The 15,607-nt window shown below is 50.1% G+C and overlaps 1 protein-coding gene and 1 long non-coding RNA gene across 6 annotated transcripts in view; one reads left to right on the forward strand and one right to left on the reverse strand.

The window, feature by feature from the left end:
- LOC129527219 (uncharacterized) overlaps positions 1-5,504 on the reverse strand; it is a 145,420-nt gene extending 139,916 nt beyond the window's left edge. For 2 of the 3 annotated variants that reach the window (XR_008672188.2, XR_010131092.1), the window contains exons 1-2: positions 5,315-5,387; positions 331-459 (exon numbers count right to left, since the gene is read on the reverse strand). This is a non-coding gene — a long non-coding RNA (uncharacterized lncRNA). Of the gene's footprint in view, positions 1-330; positions 460-5,314 lie in introns of all 3 variants that reach the window. The other variant, XR_008672187.2, reaches the window with a different exon arrangement.
- The window catches only part of SYNM (synemin), a 30,610-nt gene continuing 19,651 nt past the window's right edge, over positions 4,649-15,607 (forward strand). For all 3 annotated transcript variants that reach the window (XM_031002209.3, XM_063698862.1, XM_031002210.3), the window contains exons 1-2: positions 4,649-5,636; positions 13,215-13,339. In XM_031002209.3, the coding sequence (XP_030858069.3) occupies positions 4,827-5,636; positions 13,215-13,339 (935 nt within the window). In that variant the 5' untranslated portion in view covers positions 4,649-4,826. The remainder of the gene's footprint in view (positions 5,637-13,214; positions 13,340-15,607) is intronic.

Genomic DNA, 15,607 nt, shown 5'->3' on the forward strand with positions numbered 1-15,607 from the left:
GGAGCGCAGGCCACACTGTGCCAGGTCCTCCGAGTAGGGAAAGACTCGCTATTCCCGCTTCCCCAGCCCGGAGCAGGGACTAATGGAAAAGGCTGCAGCCCCCGGCGCGCGCAGCCTCCTGCTTCTTGGACTTTGGTAAAATTCTGGCTGCTGGCCCGCGCTGCTTCCGATCCACGGCGCCACTCAAGCGAAGGCTCGGGGGGTCCCCCGCCCGAGGCGGCCCCAGAGCCGCCCCTCTGGTCTCCATCCCGGAGCAGCGCCCTTCCACCCTCCTTGGGCGGCGCTGCCCCAGCGGCCGGGTGTTTTCACCCCCGACCGCGAGCTTCCTACCGTTCATCCATCCGCCGCAGGAAGGGGGCGCACGTGTCACTCTCTTCTCTCCAATCCGGCTACATCCCGGAGTTCGGTTTTCACTGGAAACGACACCACCGGGGGTTGATGGTCCCTAAGGTATTCAGCCTGCGAAAGAGGGCTGTGGTTAAAAAGATAAAAATACACTAGTGCCTTACCGGGTCCTGAGCAATTTGTTTTGTATTACGTCAATTCTAGAAAAAAAAATTTACAGGTCATTTTTTTTCATTCAAAGTAAAAACTGTTTTACTGAATCCCATGATCTATCTATCCAGATATCACCTGTGTAATCTAAGCTGGAAGACTATATATATATATACACTATCGAATAGAAAAATGTCAATAAGAAGTGAAGATTGCAGGACTTTTATTTTTGCCATTAAGCTATTAATAGAAATGCATAGTTGTTAATATGTTAGCAATGTGGCTTTCAAATTTTTATTGCAAAAAATAATAAAGTATACACTGCTCCTTATCATAAATTCCAAATAGCAAATTGATTCTGGCAGAATGGTTTTATCGATTTTTGCAGAACTCTGGTGTTCCTAGTGAATTTATGGTTACAGTTGACAAATGAATGCAGCACCATGAATATTGATTGATATTTTTGTTTACCTTAGCAAGAAAGACAAAGGTGAAATAACTGAGAAACTTCATTTATTCTTCATCATGATGTAACTTCTTTTTAAATTTTTTTTGTATTTTTAAATTTTGTTAAGACAGGATCTCACTCTGCCACCCAGGCTGGAGTGCAACGGCTCAATCATGGCCCACCAAAACCTCGATCTCCTGGGCTCAAGGAATCCTCTCACTTCAGCCTCCCGAGTAGCTGGGATTACAGGTGCATGCCACCAGGCCCAGTTAATTTTTGTATTTTTTGTAGAGGGGGTGTTTTGCCATGTCCAGGCTGGTCTCGAACTCCTGAGCTCAAGTGCTCTGCATGCCTTGGCCTCCCAAAGTCTTGGTATTACGAGTGTAAGCCACCACACCCAGCCATGAAGCAACTTCTTTCCTGATCTGGATACAAGTTTCGAGACACCGGACAAACATTTCCTCAAGTTTTTGTGCTATTCACAATTCAATAGCTAGAGACACAACATACCACTAAATTTAATCTGCACTATTAACATACTCTCCACTGCTTTTAAAGGCTAGGCAATCAACAAAACATCAAATCCACAAAAACAAGTCACTGGCTGATTTCTGTGTTGTAAATACTCAAGCTACCAACACAATGTCAGTGAATATGGAGTAGGGTAGTACACATTAAATGGCATTTCTATGGTGCAGGCACACTGCTCATTCATAACTTCAAGAACAGATCATAGGAAAATGCAGTGAAATACTGAGGAAGTGATACGTTTTGAATATGTGTTTGCTCTTTTTGTATAATTAGTTTTAAGCTTCTATAATTAATTTTTAATAATGGCTGTGTTTAACAAGTGGTCCACAAAATTCTAAAAATTTAACAGTTGGCACTCACAAACCTGTGGGAGCCAACCGCAGTGCACCACTGCCAGCCTCCTGTGACTTCTGGCTTCCACAGTGGGAATTATTGGCAAGAGAAGGGAGGCTTGGAGGAAGGAAGAACTGGGTTTTCCTCCTCCTGCTCCCTCCTGGGATCCATTCTGCTCCTCTTTTCCAGCGCTCTGGGCTTCTCCAGGCTCAGCCAACACCCTAGGGCACTAACAGCTTCTTGGCTTCTTGCTCTTGCTGGTCCCTGGTGCTTCCTCATCCCATCCATCCCCATCCCATCAATCATTCCCTTCCCTCTGAGTTTGCCTCTGCTTCCTGGCCAGACCCTGCCTGCTCAAGTCTGCTGTTGTGGTCACAACTCTAATACTTCTAGTCACTTCACCCCTCCGAGCTTCAGTGTTGTGAGGATTCAGTATGAAGCAGCAGGATATTATCCTGAAAGAGCAGCTGGGGGTAATTCCCCCCTCCCACCTCCCGGCCCTGCTAGTTCCGGATCCGTTATAACTCCCTACCGGGGCAGCTGTATGCTGGAGCAGTCAATTCCTCAGGGACAGGATTTACAGCAGAAATGGAGGAAAGGGTTTTGAGCTTCAAAGTCCAAGACTCTGAAGGGCACTGGGCAAAGAAAGACTAACGAGTCACTGCAAAGTGTCCTGCTGGGACTCACTGGTGCCTGAGAAGGCTCTCCCACCCTGCAGGGCTGCCCCCTGCCCAGCCAGGGGATGTGGGACAGCAGAACCCGTTAGCGTGGGGAGTCAAAGAGCTGAGAACAAACAGCTGCAGCGGAGTCCAGGCAACTGTGAGAGCCGCCCCCCTGCACTCCATGTCCCAGATGGGCCCAGGACTGGCAGGGTCTCCACACAGGTTTGGGCAATGACACCACAGCAGCTCTGCAGTTTGACAAGCAAAGGCCAGGTGTCAGTGTGCACCTGGGGGAATGGGAGGATGGACAATGATGGGGTGATGGGGGTCCAAATCCCCCTGTCCCACACCAAGGTGAATAAACCCAAGCACTGAATAAACCCACTTTCCACCCCCACTTAGTTTTAGCAGAAAAGGACAGGGAATTATTCATTGAAAGATGTTAATTTCTACCACCTACAGAATGCGATCTCCAACATAGGGTCTCTAGAAAAACAAAGGCCCACTTTCTGCCTTGCTTGTGATTGGAGGCTCATGCCTGTGACAAGGAGAGCACTAGAAGCTTTGTCAGAGGCCCTGGACCAGCTTGCTGAGTAGTCCACCTTTCCATGCCATCTGTAAAATACACTAACTGCTGGCCCTGCCATGAGGAGCCCTCTGGCCAGTGGATGACCGTCCAGGTCTCGCCCTGGGCACTTGTGTTGCCACAAGTTCAAGGGCACCCCAACCAAGGGTCAGCTGGTTTGTCCCTGTGAGCCTTAATGACACTTATACTGAGAACTGTCATTCATAAAAAACTGCCATGAAAACTAATGAATGCAAGTGTACAAAAAAGAGCTGTGGTTTCCATGGCAATTAAACTGAATACTTTCTTAGGGAAATGCTGGAAAGAAACAGCTGTCACATTAGGGGTGTGTGTGTGAGAATTGTAAAAGTTCGGGGAGATGTTAGATGTCTAGAAAGTTCTGTACTTGGAGCACTTTATGGTCTCTAAGTTTTCACTCCAAATGAAAGAAATTCGTTTTGGAAAATGTAATATACTATGAGGGTAGCTTGTATAAGAAGGGCAACTGGGACTCCTGTCAACTGACATCAAGAGAAGTATTTTGCACATTAAAATACTGGTAAATGGATATATATTTATGTTTAAGTTAAAAAGATCACTTAGGCTGGGCACGGTAGCTCACGCCAGTAATCCCAGGACTTTGGGAGGCCGAGGTGGGCGGATCACCTGAGGTCGGGAGTTCGAGACCAGCCTGACCAACATGGAGAAACCCCATCTCTACCAAAAATTCAAAAAAAAAAAAAATTAGCCAGGCGTGGTGGCGCTGGCCTGTAATCCCGGTTACTCGGGAGGCTGAGGCAGGAGAATCGCTTGAACCCGGGAGGCGGAGGTTGTGGTGAGCCGAGATCGCGCCATTGCACTCCAGCCTGGGCAACAAGAGCAACACTCTGTCTCAAAAAAAAAAAAAAAATTAATGCACATGTATGTGTAAGGTATATATATGAGATGAGGTCTCTCTCTGTTGCCCAGGCTGGAGCGCAGTGCCACAATCAGGCTCACTGCAGCCTTCAACTCCTGGGTTCGAGTAATCCTCCCACCTCAGCCTCCCAAGCAGCGCGTGTGACACCACCACGCCAGGCTCTATTATATATATATACATACATATATATATATATATATATATATATATATTTTTTTTTTTTTTTTGGTAGAGACAGGGTCTCTCTATGTTGCTCAGGCTGGTCTCGAACTCCTGGGCTCAAGCGATCCTCCCACCTCGGCTTCCCAAAATGCTGGGATTATAGGCCTGAGCCACCGCGCCCGGCCCATATCGTTTTTTTAAAAATAGAAAACCCACCAATCTCCAGGGCCTCGGGTAAGAAGTCTCTCCTAAATGGCCAGCACCACAGCAACTCAATAGGCTTCTATTTCCATCCACCAACGCCAGGACACTCGTATGCTGCCGGCACGCGTGACGGGGCAGCAGCAGGACGCCCTCTCCGGCGTCCCTTCGCTGAGCCCGGCCTGCCTAGCCCGCCACCCCGCCCGCTGTTACCCGACTGCCCGCGCCGACCACCTGCGGCCGCCAAGGTGCGGCAGGGGGCGCTGTGCGGCCGCAGAGGCCGCGCCGGGCCGCGCTCTGATTGGCTGGAGGCCGCCGCCCTCGCCCAGTCCGCCCTCCCAGGCCGCCCGCCCCGTCCGCTAAGTGCCCGGGCTCTCCCGCTCGCGTCCCAGTCTGCGGGCCTCCGGGGCAGCGGCGAGGCCGGAGCGTCGCGGCGGAGGGGACAAGACCGGGACAAGACCAGGGCAGGAGGGAGCCGGCCAGCCGCGAGAACCCCGCACGCCCGGCAAGATGCTGTCCTGGCGGCTGCAGACGGGCCCCGAGAAGGCCGAGCTGCAGGAGCTCAACGCCCGGCTCTATGACTACGTGTGTCGGGTGCGGGAGCTGGAGCGCGAAAACCTACTCCTGGAGGAGGAGCTGCGCGGCCGGCGCGGGCGAGAGGGCCTGTGGGCCGAGGGGCAGGCCCGCTGCGCCGAGGAGGCGCGCAGCTTGCGGCAGCAGCTGGACGAGCTGAGCTGGGCCACTGCGCTGGCGGAGGGCGAGCGGGACGCTCTGCGGCGCGAGCTGCGGGAGCTGCAGCGCCTGGATGCGGAGGAGCGCGCGGCCCGCGGCCGCCTGGACGCCGAGCTGGGTGCGCAGCAGCGCGAGCTGCAGGAGGCGCTGGGCGCGCGCGCCGCCCTCGAGGCGCTGCTGGGCCGGCTGCAGGCCGAGCGCCGAGGCCTCGACGCGGCCCACGAACGCGACGTGCGGGAGCTGCGCGCGCGCGCCGCCAGCCTTACCATGCATTTCCGCTCCCGCGCCACCGGCCCCGCCGCGCCCCCGCCACGCCTGCGGGAGGTGCACGACAGCTACGCACTGCTGGTGGCCGAGTCGTGGCGGGAGACGGTGCAGCTGTACGAGGACGAGGTGCGCGAGCTGGAGGAGGCGCTGCGGCGCGGCCAGGAGAGCAGACTCCAGGCGGAGGAAGAGACGCGGCTGTGCGCGCAGGAGGCAGAGGCGCTGCGGCGCGAGGCGCTCGGATTGGAGCAACTGCGCGCGCGGCTGGAGGACGCGCTGCTGCGGATGCGCGAGGAGTACGGGATACAGGCCGAGGAGCGGCAGGTCCGTGCGCGGGGATGGCGCGCTGACCCCATACCCGCTGTCGTCGCCCCAGCACCCTGCCCTTGACGGCGTGGGGCAGCGGCCCCTTCACCAGGGGCGCGGCGTCGCGGACCGGTAGGGCCCGCCCAGGGAGTGCCCGAATGGCATGGGGACCCGGACTCGGTCCGCTGGTCCATCGACTCAGCGGGCGAGCGCCGGGCGGCAGGTCCTAGCGGATAGCGCCGTCCTCGTCATGGGGTTAGGTGGCAGCTGCTTTAACTCTTGACAAGCGTGACTGGGCGCATCCTGATAGGCCACCCTGTTAGCTCTAGGTTTTCCTTCCATTTTCCGTGCTCCGTAGACTCAGTAGACCCAGATCTAAGAGTCAACCGAGAAACCTCTCTCACTTGCAGACGTTACGGCTTATGGTAGCCCCGCTGTCTATAGCGCTCCTCAGGGGAAAACTCAAATTAATTTCCAAAACGGTTTTTATTTTGCCAATATGATTTCCCAGTTGGAAGCCGCAGTTGCGGCTCTCTGGGCGGCTGCCTTGTTTGATCTTGGGAGGGGCAGCAACCCTCATGCAGAAAAGAGCTTGATCGAAGATGTTTTGCTCACAGCACACGCTGACGTCAGATCTCTGCGTAGTGTAAAAGTTGTGGGAAAGTGGGGCCCTTTGGCAGGATGTTATTACAAGTGCAGAGTGATATAAACAGTTACTATTTCAGGGAAGCAAACCCTCTGACACCGGCAGCGTGACACCTGTGGCTGATGTAAACTATGCCCAGTCCAGTCCTAGCGTTTGGCCCTCGCCCTGCCCAGCCTCAGCCAGAATTGGAAATATTCCCAAATCACACTATCAGTAGTTCTCAAAAGGACAGTTGGAAATAACATCTGCACAATTTCACAGATATTTTAAGAGTACAGTTTGCAGCTGTGAGTTAAAGATTTGAGACTGACTTTTAAAAATTAGAAGTGAGAGGAACATGGGGGTTGTCATATGGAATGACTGCGGTGATGTGACAGGTATCCACAGGTGATGAGTAAATACCTGTTGATTCTCCCTGGGTCCCCAGCACTGCGCTAGACTTTCAGTATGCAAGGAGCTACAGGCTAGATGGGAAATCATAGAATGCAATATGGTACTACATTGGGATTTAATATTTTGAGTTGTGGGTTTTGTTTGGCTTCCGCCTCATAACTTTTCAAGGTGTTCTCTTGGGGCTTTGCCATAGCTAGAGCAGGTACAGGGACTGACCCAGTGTGTACCGATTTCCACTTGTGAGCACTTGTGTCCCTTCACAATGACAGTGGCCAGGGGTCTGAGTTCCACAGGTCCTATACTCGTTGAGTGAAAGTTAAAAAGTGCCTTAATGTGGCATTCATGGAGATTTGACCAGTGGTTATTGTGACTCTCCAAAAAGGAATATCTGTCAAACCTACTGCCCAGGGAATCCCTTTGTAGGGAACCCTCGCTACCAACTCAGGGGCCTGTGCTGTGCAGGCAGGTTTAGAAAATGCTGCTTTGAGCCACGCTGTGTGGACCAAATCATCACCATGCGTTCACAGCCACAGCTCACTTGGCACATTTCAGACCTTCAAACTCTGGTTCCAGTGTTCTTTCTTAGCGGCAAAGCCGTTTTCCCCACTAATGAAACCTTCAGTGGAACTCGTAATGTGAGCCATATGAAAGCAGAGTTCCCCTGACTGGAGGAGACATGGGGACTTGAAGTGCAGTTAGAATCCTGTCCAGCCCTCCTTTGACACAGGGACTCCAGGGCCCACCGGGGAAGTGCTTTTCCTGAGGTCATACCTGCCCTCAGAGTGGGGCTGGGACCCCACTCTCCGTTTGCCATCCAGTGATACCTCTCTCTGGTTGGAATTTGCTGCTTTTTCCTAAAAGCAAAGAGTGAGGAAAATGTCAATAAGGACCTGTTTTTTTTTGTTTGTTTGTTTTTGTTTTTTTTTGGTTTTGTTTTTTGTTTTTTGAGACAGAGTCTTGCTCTGTCGTCCAGGCTGGAGTGCAGTGGCTGATCTCGGCACACCGCAACATCTGCTTCCTGGGCTCAAGTGATTCTCGTGCCTCAGCCTCCCGAGTAGCTGGGATTACAGGATCCCACCACCCCGCCTGGCTAATTTTTGTATTTTTAGTAGATACAGGGTTTCACCATGTTGGCCAGCCTGGTCTCAAACTCCTGACCTCAAGTGATCCACCTGCCATGGCCTCCCACAGTGCTGAAATTACAGGTGTGAGCCATGTGCCCGGCCATTTTTTTTTTCCAGTTCCAATTTGCAGAGGTTTTATTGCACTAAATGTTACCAGTCACTACCTTGTCCATATACTGAATCTTCCCTCAGTTAACTTAAGTCAACTCCATTTCAAATGGCATTCCAGAAGATTCAGCACCAATCACAGAGATGCTAGGAAGTACGTGAAAGAGGGAGTATGGATGATTTAACCCCAAGCCTGTAATTTTTTTCAGGTTCTGTAGAAGCTTACTATGGGGAGAGTGAAAAAATCCTAAAAATGGGTTGAATTAGTATATGGTAATAAATATCTTATTACTAAAAGCCTTTAGCAAGTGCTTCGTGTGTGCCAGGTGTACCACAGATGCCCTTCACAAATATTCACTCTCAGTGTCCACACCAGTGTTAGGGAGTGGGTACTAATATAAGCTCCATTTTACAGAGGAGGAAACTGAGGCACATAAGTCACCTGATTAGTAAGTAGTTAAACCAGGATTCAACTCAGGCTCTAGTGCCTGAGCAACTGACCGCTGGGCATCCGTTTCTCTCTTCTGTCTGTTCGATCAGAGAGAAACCTTTAACCAGTATTCTTGCATTCATAGCATAATGATAATTGCTCTTCCTAAGGGCTAGCCCGAGGTACTCTGCTGATTTCCAGTCCTAAAATGCTTTTAGACCCCTCCAGCTGGCTGATGTCAGAATAGTTTTGGCATTAAAACTATTTTCTTTCTTTTTTTCTGTGTTCCATGTGCTTTAATGCCCCCCTCCCCTGGAGGCAGGAGCTGGAGGCAGTAGAGGGTGCTGCCACATTGTGCCCAGCTCTCCCTGCCTCTGACTATAGCTTCTGTGGCTCAAGGGGGAAGATGCTTGCTAGGATTCTACTTGAGGGGAAACTGGTCCTTCCCAGATGGCCCATGCGCCTTCACTGTATGAGGCGGTAGTCATTGGCCTGCCCCAGGCCTGGCCTCAGATTTGCCCGAGAAGAGTTTGCTGAACTGACATCCAAGTTCCCAAATGTGATCTAGATCACTTAAAGCCTGAGTGACACACCCAGGCTGCAGGAGGGGGCTTCAGAAAACACTTGAAGACATTTGCGATAAAGTGGACACCAGCTTCACCCTGCAAACACGGAGATTTTTGCTTATGAAAGTGAGCCCTTAGCTGCTGAGGCTGACTGTTTGGAAAAGGCTTCCAAACCCCCAAAACATGATTGAATGAAAGCTTTCTGTAGATGGGAAGGTGGGGTGGGATTAGGATAGGATTAGCTAAGGGTCAGTGCTCTGCAGCTGTCCTACCTGGCCCTGAATTCTGACTCTGCCGCTCTTTGGGCAGGTTACGTTCCTTAACCTGTCTGCAATTCAGTTTCCCCATTTGTGAAACGAGGTACTGGAAGTAGCTCCCAGGGTGTGTACAACTGGTTCATGCGTTCAACTACCAGCCGTTGAGCATTTAGTGTGCCCAGCTCCGTTCTTCATGGCTGCGGATTCAGCAGTGAAAAATGCCACGTAAAACAAGGAAAGTCCCTTGACCTGAGAGGCCTTCAGGTGGAAACAGCGCGTGGTTTTTTCGGGGATGCCTCAGCCAGGCTGCCGGTGTGGCTAGGGCACAGCGAACAGGGGGTAGAGTGGCCACTGCAGGACTTGGGCATTTACTTTGAGTGCCATGGGAAGCCACTGGAGGGTCTGAGCCGAGGAGAGTTGGGGCCTGGCTGTGGCTTAGTGGAATCACTGTTGCTGCTGTTTTAAAAATAGACTTGAGTGGACTCAGGGACGCCTTCAGAGACTCGCAGTAACCCAGGCAGGAAGTGCTGGAGGCTTGGACCAGGGGTCTCAGAGGGGGCCCTGCCTTCAAGTTGAAGCCAACGGCATTTGCTGCCAGATTGGATGTGACGGGAGAGGGAGAAATCACAGTGGACTTCAGGCGTCGTGGCCTGAGCAACTGGAAGAAGGGACTTTCCTTGTTTTACGTGGCATTTTTCACTGCTGAATCCGCAGCCATGAAGAACTGCGCTTGGCACACTGAATGCTCAATGGCTGGTAGTTGAACGAATGAACCAATTGTATATACCCTGGGAGCTACTTCCGGTACCTCTTGTACGCTTTACTGCAGGGCACTGGTTAGGAGGACGGGCCTGGGTGGGAGATTCAAGTTCCATGTACGTGTATTCAGTTTGAGATGCTTCTTACACACCCACCTGGAATTGTAAAATATAACTTGAGTTCAGGGTGCTGTCTGGGCTAAGCTATAAATACTTCGTCGGCATCCAGTTCGTGCTTATTGTTATGAATACACTTAATTTTTGTGTGTAGCTGAATTTATCACAGTATTTAAATCCCCTGGAGCTCTACCTTTCAGGGTTGCAAATGACAGTGATATTTGTGAACTGTCCCACAGGCTTGCTCAGTGAGCGGTAGCTCAAGTTTGGCTAAGAGAAAATTAATTCTTTTGATACTGACAGCAGCATGCCTTTCCTGGTGTGGAGCACGATTTCATCATCGGTTGTGATGCTGCCCAAAAGTTCTCTAAATAGCAAAAAGGTGACCTCTCTCCCAAGCTTTTGCAGCATTAGGTGAAACTGCCTCTGCTCGGGTGAGATGTAGCGTCCCGTGTCTGGGGCTCCAGTGCCTCTGTCCTGACCCACAGCTTGCAGACTGGCCAAGCAGAGCCCAAGTCTGAAGTTTTATTCCACAGCAGGATTTGTAGTGATTTCTGCAGAGACCGTTGGGAGCCAGTTAAGTCTTATATTCCTGCTTCCAAACGTCAACTAATTTTCCTTTGACAATTTAGGAGGAGCTGACTCACATGGAAATGTGACTGAAACTGTACTTATTCCAACTTCAACACAGTTTGATTTTCCTCTTTGTATTTTGTGGGTGCAGAACTATTCTGTGTGCTCTGGGAGGAGTATCTTCCTGCACACCCCTTCCACGTGACTAGGCTTTCTTGACCTGCTCAGGAGGTTTGTGGTTGGAGAGCTTTCATCATATTTTTTTTCTAAGCAGTTTAACAACATTTGAACTTCTTTGTAAGGAATAAATTACTATAAATTTTTAATTTGTAATAGTTATGTCAAATTTCCTATAGTAGGAAGGACACACATACATACATACATACATGCATACCTACAGCCCATCTTGTATGAGAACCTTGTACCTGAATTGTATTCCTTCTAGAACAGGGGAATGTAGGATTTTGACATTGAGATTTAACTATAGAATGTGTGAATATTGTGGCTAAATTGTGGCAGTGCTGTCACTTACATCAAGACTGGCAATTGCTCTTCGGTGAGCTTCTCTGTTTGTAATGCCAGCTGTGGGATCTGTTATTGTTTTTCCACCCTGGGACATAAGCCAGTGATTTTTAAGTTTACTTCTTTGCTTTAAAAGCTAAGAGATTTTAAACTACTTTAGGACCCTTTATATTCAAAGGGATCCTAACAGCCATCACTGGCATAGAAATAGAACTGTTATGAGAAGTGGGAATATTTATTGGCTGATCATGCATTTTAAAAAATGATAAATTCTGGCTGGGTGCAGTGGCTTGTGCCTGTAATCCCAGCACTTTGCAAGGCTGAGGCGGGAGGATCACCTGAGGTCAGGAGTTCAAGACCATCCTGGCCAATGTGGTGAAACCCCGTCTCTACTAAGAATACAAAAATTAGTTGGGTGTGATGGCAAGTGCCTGTATACAGTCCCAGCTACTTGGGAGGCTGAAGCAGGAGAATCACTTGAACCTGGGAGGTGGAGGCTGCAGTGAGCCGAGATTGTGCCATTGCACTCCAGCCTAGGTGACAGAGCGAGACTGTCTCAAAAAACAAACAAAAAAACCAAAAAGATAAATTCCATGTGCAATCTTGTAGAGTTCATTCCTTGGTTTCACAGACATATTTATTGTGGACCCTCAGCATCTTGCCGGGTGCCTTTGGTGAAGGGATTCCAGCAGCAATGAACATAATATTCCCTCTCCCAGTAGTCTTACCATTTTTGAATTCTACAGAGATAAATGTTTATAGGTCTAGCTTAGTTTAGTTAATGATGTTCAGAAATAATGCGACTTCCCATTACAAACCAGAAGTTAAAAGTACATGGACTTATTTGAATGTTTAAATACTTGCTTGGTTAATTGTTCCCCAGAGTAACTAACAACTAGGAAGAAAACAAAACTGGAAATCGGTGCAGCTGAAGCCCATATGTTTGTTTGAGAAGATACTGTCGACTTCAAATAGTACATTCTGAGGAGGGTGATATGATCTTGATCATTTCATTTTAAATTTAATGGAGCAGCTATGTGCTGTGTGACTTGTATGTGGTAGGCACTGGTCTGGGTCTGGGATTCAGAAGGCCGCAGCATCTCCCTGCCAGGTAGAGAGGCAGGTCGGGGACCCGGCCAGGGGTGAGGGGAGCTGCGAGGAGCACCCAGGACGCCCTTACTAGCTGCACTGTGCAATTACGGTTCATAAAGAAGTTTTATTTATTTTTATTTTATTTTTTGAGGTGGAGTCTTGCTCTGTCGCTCAGGCTGGAGTACAGTGGCATGATCTTGGCTCACTGCAACCTCCGCCTCCTGAGTTCAAGTGATTCCTGTTCCTCAGCCTCCTGAGTAGCTGGGATTACAGGTCTGTGCCACCATGCCCAGCTATTTTTTGTATTTTCATTAGAGACAGGGTTTTGCCATATTGGCCAGGCTGGTCTCGAACTCCCGACCTCAAGTGATCCGCCCGCTTCGGCCTCCCAAAGTGTTGGGATTATAGGTGTGAGCCACCACGCCAGGCCCAAAAAGAAGTTTTATATCTGAGTCTGTATTTTATCATTTATGCCCAGAATGCATTTCTCCCCAGATGATCTTAAAGTAGCTTTTCTAAGTGAAACAAAACTCTGTATCAGTTTACCTGCTTATTATTGGAGAAATCATGACTTTGGGGAGTACATTTCAGTTCAATTCTGAGTGACTTATGTTTGGAATATTGTAAAACCCCTGATTTCTAGTCTTGGCTTATTTTCCATAGCGTCTTAGTGACTGGTGTGAGGCACTGGCTTTCCTAAGCAGCCTGATGTCTGAACGGTAGAGATGATTTGAATAAACTCCTAAGCATTCATTATTAATAGAGAGTCTGAACAGAGAAGCCAGTGTCCTATCAAAATGTTCCACATGCAATAAAAAACTTCCATATGGAAGAGATACAACATTGGAAACCATCCTGCAAGTGACTGCATGTTTAATAACCGTGGGTGTTTTTCGGGTCTGCTAATAACCCTGGTCTGTTTTTCAATTCGATCCTGAATTGTTGGTACCTTCAGTTCGACCCAGTAAAGCTCCAGTTCTCTGATCTAAAAGTCTGTCTATTCTCTTTAGAGAGCGATTGACTGCCTGGAGGATGAGAAGGCAACCCTCACCTTGGCCATGGCTGACTGGCTGCGGGACTATCAGGACCTCCTGCAGGTGAAGACCGGCCTCAGTCTGGAGGTGGCGACCTACCGGTAAGGAGACTGTGCTGAGTTGGCCTTGACGAAGCCATGGGGGTGTAACTTGCACACGAAGGAAACTGGTCTAGGGACCGAAGCCTTTGTGGAGTCCCTGTGGCTTTGTGACAAGCAGAGAGCAGCCCTTGGCATGGCCAGGCAAGGAGTCTGAGGCCAAAAGGAAGAGGAAGAGTAGGGCTTGCTTAGGTCACTGAGCAGGTATCCCCAGCATGGGCGTAGCTGAGCCGTGCCCCCTTACCTAGTGTTTGTATGTTCTGGGGACTGCTGAAGAGCTTCACACATGTCAACGTGTTGGATCCTGGGAACTGGAGACTGTTTACAGATGAATAGACTTTGCTCAGAGAAGTTACAGAACTGGAAAGTGGAGGGCCAGGATGTGTTAGTGTGTTTTCACACCGCTATAAAGATCCTACCTGAGCCTGGGTAATTTATAAAGGAAAGAGGTTTAATTGACTCACAGTTCCGCAGGGCTGGGGAGGCCTCAGGAAACTTACAATCGTGGCGGAAGGCAAAGGAGAAGCAAGAACCTTCTTCAGAAGGTGGCAGGAGAGAGAGAGCTCAGGGGAAACTGCCACTTTTAAAGCATGAGATCTCATGAGAACTCACTCACTGTCGAGAACAGCATGGGGAAAATTGCTCCCATGATCCCGTCACCTCCCACCAGGTCCCTCCCTTGACATGTGGGGGTTACAATTGGAGATGAGGTTTGGGTGGGGACCCAGAGCCAAACCACGTCACAGGATTTGGACCCAGGAAGTCTGTGTCTATCTGCTTGATTGTGGCTTTGAATCTCAGGGCTCTGATGCCACCCTGTGTGGGTTTGGCCCTGAACTGAATCTCTTCCAAGAGATTAGCATGGTGCATGCCAATGTAGGCCAACTGGCTTTACGTATCAAGATGTTGACTTGAGTCCAAGGTAACCAACTCTGATGAAAAGGTCACAAAGCGCTCAAAGGGGCTGGGTGCTGGGTGGCGCAGAGAATGCAGTCCAGTCCCCCTGGGTGTGGCCTGCAGGCCGGCAGAACAGTGCTCCTCCCCTCCTTGGCATCACCCCTCCCTTCCCCTGGGTGCCAGTGGGTCTTTGATTGAGGTGGTGCCCCTTATTTCCTGGCAGCTCTCATGCTCAGGGCAGCTATGAAGGAGCCAGGGTCTGTGACGCTTACAGTGGAAGGAATTTTAGAGACCCAGGTGCCCAACTTCAGGAACACTAACAATAGCCAGCTTTATGGTGTCCTTACTGCCTGCCAGACGTGGTGCTGAGTTCTTTGCCACTATTCTCTGCTCCGAGTCAACTCTGAGGTGGGCACCACTCTCCCCTCTTAGAGGTGAGAGAGAGAGGCCGGGAGGTTGGGGCTGCAGGCTGGTGAGGGGCAGAGCCAGCTGGGTCTGGTGCCAAAGCTGTGCCATCCCCACCAAGCCGGGTAAAAAGGGCACAGTGCCTGCTCCGTTCCCAGGATTGTGGAACATGTGGCAGTGGAGGGTGTGAGCAAGTTGTGGAAACCGCTTTGACAGAAGAGTCAAGGTCTGGTCATCAAAGCCATGCTCCAGTGGTGTCTCCTTCACAGGTGGGGGATTAAACCTGGAGAGGTTAAGAAGGGGACCAACTCCCCTGGTGAGGGGTAGAGCAGGGACCATCCCCAGGCCTAGTTCAGCACATCTTGTAGGCTGCCTCTATAATCTTCTGATCATGATTTTTTTTTCATTTTTTAAATTATTTTTAATTTTAATTTTATTTATTTTATTCTATTTTTTTTTTTTGAGATGGAGTCTTGCTCTGTCTCCTAGGCTGGCATGCAGTGGCACGAGCTCAGCTCACTGCAACCTCTGCCTCCTGGGTTCAAGCAGTTCTGTTTCAGCCTCCTGAGTAGCTGGGACTACAGGCCCCTGCCACCATTCCTGGCTGATTTTTGTATTTTTAGTAGAGACAGGGTTTCACCTTGTTGGTCAGGCTGGTCTCGAACTCCTGACCTCAGGTGATCCACCCACCTCGCCGCCACAAAGTGCTGAGATTACAGGTGTGAGCCACTGTGCCCGGCCCTGATCATGATTTTTTGCTCTAAGAATATCAAGGTGGCCTGAATTGCTTTGATGTCTATTAAAAGGGTATCTGGCTGATACGTTGCTTGTAGTTTACACTGCAGCCTGGGCCGGCCTCACTGTCTTTATTTTCTGGAAGACTTACATCAGCCAGGGTTCATCTGAGCCCTCACTCCCATCAGTGAAGAGGGAGCAGCTCTATCAGGCAGCCGCTGGCCTGGGCCCCAG

The sequence above is a fragment of the Gorilla gorilla genome, chromosome 16 (genome assembly GCF_029281585.2).
Source record: "Gorilla gorilla gorilla isolate KB3781 chromosome 16, NHGRI_mGorGor1-v2.1_pri, whole genome shotgun sequence".
NCBI classification, from domain to species: domain Eukaryota; kingdom Metazoa; phylum Chordata; class Mammalia; order Primates; family Hominidae; genus Gorilla; species Gorilla gorilla.